This window comes from Hibiscus syriacus, unplaced genomic scaffold (assembly GCF_006381635.1).
Source record: "Hibiscus syriacus cultivar Baekdansim isolate YM2019G1 unplaced genomic scaffold, ASM638163v2 tig00113124_pilon, whole genome shotgun sequence".
NCBI classification, from domain to species: domain Eukaryota; kingdom Viridiplantae; phylum Streptophyta; class Magnoliopsida; order Malvales; family Malvaceae; genus Hibiscus; species Hibiscus syriacus.
In genome coordinates, this window is record NW_024063444.1 from 2898851 (window position 1) to 2907867 (window position 9017).

General features: G+C 37.7%; 1 protein-coding gene across 2 annotated transcripts; it reads left to right on the forward strand.

Moving 5' to 3' along the window:
- The first annotated feature begins 223 nt into the window (after positions 1–223).
- On the forward strand, positions 224–7968 carry LOC120185868 (protein STICHEL-like). 2 transcript variants are annotated; one of them, XM_039189972.1, is made up of 7 exons: positions 224–2604; positions 3003–3222; positions 3917–4477; positions 4968–5736; positions 6396–6477; positions 6594–6688; positions 7676–7968. In XM_039189972.1, the coding sequence occupies exons 1-7, from the start codon at positions 394–396 to the stop codon at positions 7704–7706; spliced, it is 3969 nt and encodes a 1322-aa protein (XP_039045903.1). In that variant the 5' UTR covers positions 224–393; the 3' UTR covers positions 7707–7968. The 2 variants fall into 2 exon arrangements, with proteins under 2 accessions (XP_039045903.1, XP_039045904.1); XM_039189973.1 differs by lacking the exon at positions 7676–7968 and having other exon boundaries at positions 6594–7028.
- Positions 7969–9017: the final 1049 nt, after the last annotated feature.

Below are 9017 nucleotides of genomic sequence, written 5' to 3' on the forward strand. Positions count from 1 at the left end.
ATCATTTGGGGCGCCAACTGAAAGGCGACAAAAAACCCTAGAAAGTGTATAGAAAATTGTAATGAGAAAAAGAAATCCAGTTTTCATTTTCATTAGACATTGATAGTCCCACGCTAAGACTACATATCAACTAATTAAAACGCTGTCTAAAGGAAAAACCTGTCACATCTGCCCGCATTCATAGGCTTTCCCTTCTCAATATCCATTTGCCTTTGTAAATTGTAATAATTCCTTCTTCCACGTTCCAATTTTTTTTGATCTGTTTTGCATCTGTATTGATGGACGCGATGAACGAGATAGAACTGTACAGTCTTTAGCGATTTTGTTGCTCTGGGGTGATTTTTCTTTAGCTGATTTGAGATCCCAAAAGCAAAAAGAAGAAGAAGAAGAAAAATGTCGGATGTGAGAATGGCTGATCCGAGCAGGCTGCACTTGAAGAAGGAGCTGACTCAAATCCGGAAAGCTGCCCGAGTTTTACGAGATCCCGGGACCACTTCTTCGTGGAAATCGCGGATCAACTCCTCTAGATCTGTAGCGGCAGTGGTGGAAGCAACAGATGCAGGCTCGACTTCTGCTTGTACTGTCTCGAGAAATCATTTAGGTAGTGAAAGTTTAAATAGGTCGAATGTGAATGCTCATTTGGATTTATCTTTGTTACCCTTTAGAGTCGAAAGCAATAGTCATCGTGGTCGTAGTGTTGCTAATGGGAATGAGAAAGATAAGAGGGTTTTCCTTTATAATTGGAGGAGTCAGAATTCTTCATCTTTAAACGTGGATGATGAAGGGGATGACGACGGTGATGATTTTGATGATGGCGATGATGGGGATCAGTCGTCGTCTTGGATTCAAGGTAGTGTGGATGAAAATACCTTGAGTGATGCAAGGAAGTGTGGGGATTCAAAAAGTGATACCTGTTTAGGTGAGAGTCGATCTGCTTCGTTGATGTTCAGGTGTAGAGATGCGAATCCCATCTTATCGGTCACACCTTCCGGCAAAAGAATGTTGGGGGTCAACAAGAATATTAAGAAGAATAGTTCGAGTTTTGATGTTTTTCCTAGATGTGAACAGAAAAAGAATGGTGTTAATAGGAATTCGGTTCACTCGAGGAAATTGCTCAAGGCTCATCCTGCATTGGCTTTAGGTTTAGGAAGGGGTAATTCTGTTGATCAATCTGATGACACTGAAGATTATAGTAATTCCCAGGATTTTCGCAAGATTTTAGGGGCATCCCCACTGCTTCTCAAGCTCAAGCATAAGAACTGGTCACATTCATCCTCTAGACTGTTGAGAACTGACAGAAGGGAAGATTCTTCTTATACGTATAGCACTCCTGCATTGTCAACTAGTTCTTTTAAGAAGTATTTCAATCGGAATCCAAGCGTTGTTGGCTCATGGGATGCGACCACGACTTCATTGAATGACAGGGATGACGAGGTCGAAGACCCTTTGGATTTGCCTGGTGAGCAAGGATGTGGTATTCCTTGCTATTGGACAAAGAGGACCCCCAAACATAGAGTAGTTTGTGGGAGTTGTTATTCTCCTTCTCTCTCTGATACTTTAAGAAGAAAAGGAAGTAGCATTCTCTGCGGAAGTCAATCCATGTACCATAGACATAGACGATCAGTGTCTCTTTCCAATAAGCGGAAAATTGCTTTGAGAAGTGCTCAAGGTGTTCTCCCGTTGCTTAGCAATAGTGCTGATGGAAGAGGTGGGTCATCCATCGGAACCAGATGTACTGATGATGAACTCTCTACTAACTTTGGAGAGCAAGATTTAGAGGCCCTAAGTAGATTGGATGGAAAGAGATGGTCATCGAGCTGCAGGAGTCAAGATGGGTTAGAGATTGTAGCCCTTACAGGAGAAACAGAGGAGGGTACGCCAGAAAATATTAAGAGCTTAAGTCAGAAATACAAACCGATGTTCTTTGATGAACTGATTGGGCAGAATATTGTGGTACAATCACTTGTAAATGCTGTTTCAAAGGGAAGAATTGCCCCCTTTTATCTTTTCCAAGGTCCCCGTGGAACTGGAAAATCATCAGCTGCGAGAATTTTATCTGCTGCTTTGAATTGTCAGACTACCAAAGATGTTAAGCCTTGTGGCTATTGTACAGAATGCACTGAGTTTATTTCCGGGAAACAGAGGGAGTTTTGGGAATTTGACAGCACCAATAGAAGAGGGATTGATAGACTTAGGTACCTTTTGAAAAGCCTATTAACAGGTCTCCCATCAAGCTCTTCACGATACAAGGTTTTTGTTATTGACGAGTGTCATTTGTTGCCCTCTAAGATATGGCTGGCATTTCTGAAATTCCTTGAAGATCCTCCACCATGCCTTGTGTTCATATTCATAACAACTGATATTGAGAATGTTCCACGGACTGTGCAATCACGATGTCAGAAGTATCTCTTCAACAAAATAAAAGATGATGATATCGTGGCCAGGTTGAGGAAGATGTCTACTGATGAGAATCTTGATGTTGAATCAGATGCATTAGATTTAATTGCATTGAATGCATATGGTTCACTTCGAGATGCAGAAACAATGCTAGACCAGCTAAGTTTGTTGGGTAAAAGAATCACTGCATCCCTTGTAAATGAACTTGTGAGTATGCTTGAAAATACTCCTTGGCATGGTTACTCCATTTTCGTGTTTTAGTTGGTTGCTTCATGAATGTTATAAAGTTATGGTTAGTAGAATAACATGGAAATATAGCATGTTTGGCAAGTCCCAGCAATAAGTAGAACCAGGGCTTCAAATCGCGGTTGCGGTCGCGTTTTCGGTTATTTCGGATTTACCGTGATTGCGGCCTTCGCGGGCGCTATTGCGGTCGTCGCGGACGCTATTGCGGCTGTCGCGGGTAACTCGGACAGCGGCAAAACCGCTATATCGCGGACCGTTTTTTGAAACCCTGAGTAGAACTATATTTTTCAATATATATATATATATAATTTTGTACATATGAACAGTTTTGAGTTATTTGGACAACTTTCTTCCTGCAGGTTGGGGTTGTTTCAGATGAGAAGTTATTGGAACTTTTGGAATTAGCTATGTCATCCGACACAGCAGAAACAGTAAAAAGAGCTAGAGAGTTGATGGACTCGGGGGTTGATCCAATGTTTTTGATGTCTCAACTGGCCAGCCTTATTATGGATATCATTGCTGGAACATACAATATTGCTGATTCTAAGTACAGCAACTCATTCTTTGGTGGACGAGCTTGTGAGTATCATCCAATTACTTTATTAAAGCTTCTTTATTGAAAATGACATTTCTAGTTATGATATAATTAGTTTGATGTGCTTCAGTCAACAGTGATGATAACAAAAAACATTGTGAATATCAAAATAACAAAAACAAAGCAAGTTAAATCATATGATTTTTTGAATAAAAAATGATAGAAATATAACATGTTGAACTTTCCTCTTCTTTTGCTGGCCAATATACAAGATTTCCTTATGGCCCTTTATTTTATGTTGAATAAGCAAAGGCCAATATACAAGATTCTCTTATGGTCTCATTTTCATGTTGAAATTGAACAAAATTGTTGTCTTTCATTGACAATAGGTAAGGGCTATTTATAGTTTACAAGGAATGCCTAATCTAGGAAAGTGTTAATTACACAATATTAGAATCATTTTATGCATTTTCAGAAGAATGGAGGTGTATTAGAATCATTTTATGCATTTTCAGCAGAATGGAGTTGTATGAGGTACAAGTTTCTTTTCTTTCCCAGCAACTATATATTTCCTTGGTAATACTCGATGATTGTGAAGATGCAAAAGAAATGATAGTCTTGACTCTTGTATCCAGATGATCCCATATTGCATTTTCTTCTGAATGCTAATCTTTTGCGGTGCTTTATGTATTTATTTTTATTCTTACACTTTTCTTACACTTTTCTTACACTTTGCAGTGACTGAAGCAGAAATGGAGAGATTAAAAGATGCTTTAAAGCTTCTTTCAGAAGCAGAGAAACAACTAAGGTTTTCAAGTGAACGCTCAACATGGTTTACAGCTACTTTGCTACAACTTGGTTCATTGCCTTCACCGGATCTTACTCAGTCAGGCAGCAGCCAGAGGCAGAGCTCAAAGACAACTGTGGACGACCTGCAAAGCATTTCAAGGGAAGCTATAGCTTACAAGCTGAAGTCTGGAACTCAGTGTGTGCCTTGGAAATCAACTTCTGCATCATTACACAAATCTGTGAATGGAAATTCCAATCGTCAGGGAGAATTAGTGTCAAGGATTGATGGTTATGGTTCCAATTCCAAAAATTATCACGGTCTATATATGGATGGTGGTGCTGTTCCTTCTGCACATGACAATAGTTTGAATGGAAATATGATACTTGTCTGCAGAAATTCTGAAAAATTAGATGACATCTGGGCAAAATGTATTAACAAGTGTCACTCAAAGACATTGAGACAGCTGCTACATGCTCATGGGAGGCTTTTGTCTCTTACCGAAAACGAAGGTAAGCTTATAAACTTGAAATTATTTTGTATAATTTTGCAAATTACTGAATGATATACAAGTATTCTTGATAAAATTACATCAAATCTGTAATATCTATCTTCCTGTTGTCAGTTTGTGAAAAATATATTTGTGAGATAGACCATGAAGGTCTATGATGCATAAGTGTTATCGAAACACCAAAAGAGATGGGAAGTTTTACAGGGATAGATTCTCTTCATCTCTTTTTTATCTCTATGCTAGCTTTTGTTATTCTGACCTATCAATCTTGCTTCTTAAACCTTCTAGTTGAAATTTTTGAAGGTTGAATGGATATAAATCCAACTGCAATAGTCGGTACATCTGTATATGTACTTCCACCTGTTTTTTCCATCTCTTGTTTCTTTATCCATTTAATAATGTACGTGCCATCTGTTAAATATAAAACTTTACATTTTGGTACAGCATTTATGTTATTCATTTATCTCATACTTTCAGTTTTTTTCTGCTAGCAGGTGTTCTAATTGCTTATCTTGCATTTGCGGATGGAGATATCAAGTCGAGAGCTGAGAGGTTTTTAAGCAGTATTACAAACTCTATTGAAATCGTGATGAGACGTAATGTAGAAGTTCGAATAATTCTCTTGGCTGATGTTGGGGTTTCTTTAAACAACCATGCTAATCCAGTTGAGATGCCGGATAGTCTGCAGCAGGTTGAAACTGCAACCGGAATTGGAAGTGAAAGGAAGGCCATTCCTAAGAATGTGCTAGATGGTTTATCTAGTTTAGACTTGCATTCCAAGGGAAGTTTTGGAGATTTGGAAGGTAAACTGAGAGGACTACAAGATTATTCTAATTATTCTTCACAATCTATTGTGAGAACACCTGAGTTACTAGCTGAAGGCAAAGATGACCTTGACAGCTCAAAGGAAAGTAGGCAAGATATTCCAATGCAAAGAATTGAATCCATTATTCGTGAGCAAAGGTTAGAAACTGCCTGGTTACAAGCTGCTGAGAAAGGCACTGCTGGATCATTGAGTCGGTTGAAGCCTGAAAAGAATCAGGTTCTACCTCAAGAGGTCTATCGTCAAAGTAATTTGGGATCAATAAATTCATCGGCATTCTCCTCTCAACAATGGGATGAGGAACTGAACCAGGAGCTTAAAATTTTGAAAACGAATGATGTACAAGAGGTTCAGAAGGACCAGATAGGTAGAAGGGCTGATCATTATCCCATGTCTCCCAGCTTGCTGCATAATAGCAATTTAAGCAAAGAAAACATGTGAGTTTGACGAATACAGTTACCGTTTTTTGCCAATTATTTTCACCATTTATCAATTCTCCTCGTCAACTATTAAATGTTAGATTCAAAGACTTCTGTTGAGTTTGGTAGGTCGATGCAATGGGTAAGTACGTAATACTATAATTGAAAAAAGGGTCATAAAAAGCCTTCATGCTGGGAAACATTCTTGAAACCAGATTGATTATTTTTCATCATAACTAGAATCTAATACTGTTAGTGTTTCGGTAAAATAATTATTAGGTTTTGAACATTCCTAAAATTGTAATCCTGTCTAACATTTTCAGTGCTTAACTTTTCAATTTAGTTAATTTCATTTGTCTAGATTTTCAGTGTATTGTAGAATTAGATTTTTATTATTATTAAATATATGGTTTAAATTGGTCCAAAGGTTTGCTTTAGAAGTTAACGAATGACCATTGTACATTTTCTTGTCTGCTTAACTAGTGGGGAATGTTCTTGCTCCCAAGTCTTTGACCGTTTGAGGTAATAACTTGAATCATTTTTACTATTCTGTAACTAGTCGGGATTTTTTTTTTTGCACTGGTTTGATGATACTTATTTGCTTTTCGATGTGAAGAAATAGACTATGATCTGTTTTTGTGCTGTATACATCATGCTCATTCATGGTTTTTCTTTAGTGGATATGAATCAGGGTCAGGAACCAGAGGATGCAGTGGGCTTTTCTGTTGGAATAACTCGAAGCCGCCTAGGAGGGGAAAGGTACCCCCGCCCCCAAAACACACGCACATGCACACTTTTCTTTCTCGCAACATATAAAAGCCGACAGATTAGTATCAAGATTATACAAAAAGACATGACCTTTTTTCTTTTAACAGGTCAAGGGAACACCTGTTCGATCATGCAAAACTAGACAATTTTCATTGTTTGGCGAGTGTGGGAAATCAAAGAAAATACAAAACAAAAGTAGAAGGTAATCTAGAATGCTCAAAATCCATTGTCTTTCCTGATGTCATTTGTTTCTTTAGATATAGATATATGTAATTTATAAGTATTTAGGTTTCCTGTCGAGCCATGTGAGCTCCACGATAGAAGTTAATGTAAAGTTTCTGCTAGAATTTGGCAATTGTATTTTTAGGTTTGATCATATTTTTTTAGGGGTGAATAAGAGATTAGAAGGGAACTGTATAAGCTTCAGAAAATGCATAGCACGATGACTGCCCCAAGACCTGAAATGGTCTTATCTGTTGAACAACATTGAAACATGCTGTAAAATGACCTTTTAAATTATTCCAACAGGTTTTATTTTGTTATGTTTCCCTTGAAGATTGGGTTCCAACTTCCAATATGATTGTAATAATGTAAGCATGATAACAACAAATGTAAAATCATCTCAAAATAAAGAACATTTACATTTTACGTGGAAAAGTCCTTTTGGGTAAAAATCACGAGAAGAAGAGAAAATTCATTATGTCGAAAAAGAATACAAGAAGATTTGCGATTAAATGTGTTTCAGATTTCAAATAACTTACTTTTAAATTCTAATCCCTAGTATCTATTTACAGAGAAAAAAAAATATTTATAAAAGTAACTTGTATAGAAAGAAATCTATTCAAACTGAATTTTTTACTATATTAGTGTGCAAATGGGAAAGTAGAGTTTTATATAGATTGAACTATTCTATACCATCATCGCAAATCCTCAAATTTTAATTCATTCTATAACATACTATTGCCAAATACAAAACTGCCAAAAAGTAACCATAAGAAATTAACTGCTAACAGAAACCTCTCAGTGCCGCAATTTATTAAAAAATTAACTTACAAATAATCATAGGCAGATAAATTGTACATTTTGATTTTGTATATAAACAACAATGATGCAGAGTTGTGGTTTCAGATATCAAACAAGCGACCTGTAATATATGTTTCTGGAATGCGGCAAATCTTGGACCACTCAGGGCCACTCTCCTTGGCGCATCTTGTCTTTAACTTAGGACACCTTGTAATATAAAATCTTTCTAAATCGGAGAGGCTTCGCATAACATCCACAGAAGGTAGATACATGAGATTATGGCATTAAATGAGTTGCATAAGCTTTAGAGAAGAGAGATTTCCCAACCACTCTGGCAAGGCTTCCATTCCTTCAAACTTGTCTATCGTCAATTCCTCGAGGCCGGTGAGCAGTTGAAGTTGGTGAGGGAGAGACTTCAGCTTTCTCCATCCGATCAGATGCAAAACTTGAAGGGAGTGACTGAGATGTTGGATGGAATTCAGACCCCGGGAATTCTTGCAGCTCTCCGGAGAATCCACCGATGATTAATTTTCACAGGCAGTTAAAGGCTGCTAAGGCTGTCTTCTGGAATGCTCCTCAATCTTGGACATCTCATGATGGTTAAATCATAGAGAGAATGCAGTCTCCCCAAACCTTCTGGAACTGATATCAGATCAGGTAAATCAGATATCGTTAGATTGCAAAGGAAGGTGAGCAATGAGTTTGGCAGCAGACGACTTAATCCTTCGCCTATTTCGATCAATTCCAATTCTAACTAGAGAAGAGACCATATTCTCAATTCTTTAAGACATGGCAATGGTGCTCTCAGTGGAAATCTCTCCAATTTGCTGCATGAAGCGATTTTTAATCTTTCAAGATAGGAAAATCCTTCCATAAATGGAATGTAAGTTAAATTGGGACAAGAGTTCATCTCTAGTTGTTCGATAGAAGAGGCAGTAGACAGTTCAGCTCCAATCTTGCTTAATGTTCACATTCAATAATTCAGAGCTTTTCAAGGGATGAACATCTTCCTTCTATTGGAAGAACTTCCAATGTGTTGCAGCTATCAACTGCAATATTTCGAAGGGAGGAAAATCCTTCCAAATTCGGAATCGAACTTAAATCGGGGCACTGATATAGCAATAACTCTTTGAGACAAGTGGAGGTTGACAGTCCATCTCCAATCTTGCTTAATTTTGTACACCAGGAAATGTGAAGCTTTCAAGAGCAGAACATTGTCCCGTTAGTGGAAAACTTTCCCACAAGGGACATTCAAATATTTCCAACTCCTTTAACCAAGGAAACATGATCGTATTTTCTGTTGCCATTTCTGTCCATTCTTTTAGACTTTGCATCCCCTCTAAGGTGAATTTTTGCAATGCAGGAAACACCTTGATCACCTCAGTGTTACCACCACTACATTGACCGTAATGAAATTCATTACCCATGGATTCCATCTTCACCAAGTTTTCCAACTTAAGAAATTGGAGGTTCTGCAGTTGGCCTAAAGGTGGAAGACTTGTACATTG

Bases quoted from the DNA above. Each gene is read 5' to 3' on its own strand.
- LOC120185868 (XM_039189972.1), top strand. From the start codon at position 394: ATGTCGGATGTGAGAATGGCTGATCCGAGCAGGCTGCACTTGAAGAAG. The intron at 5,737-6,395 runs GTGAGTTTGACG...GTTTTTCTTTAG, and splicing joins AATTTAAGCAAAGAAAACAT to TGGATATGAATCAGGGTCAG. The intron at 6,478-6,593 runs GTACCCCCGCCC...TTCTTTTAACAG, and splicing joins AGCCGCCTAGGAGGGGAAAG to GTCAAGGGAACACCTGTTCG.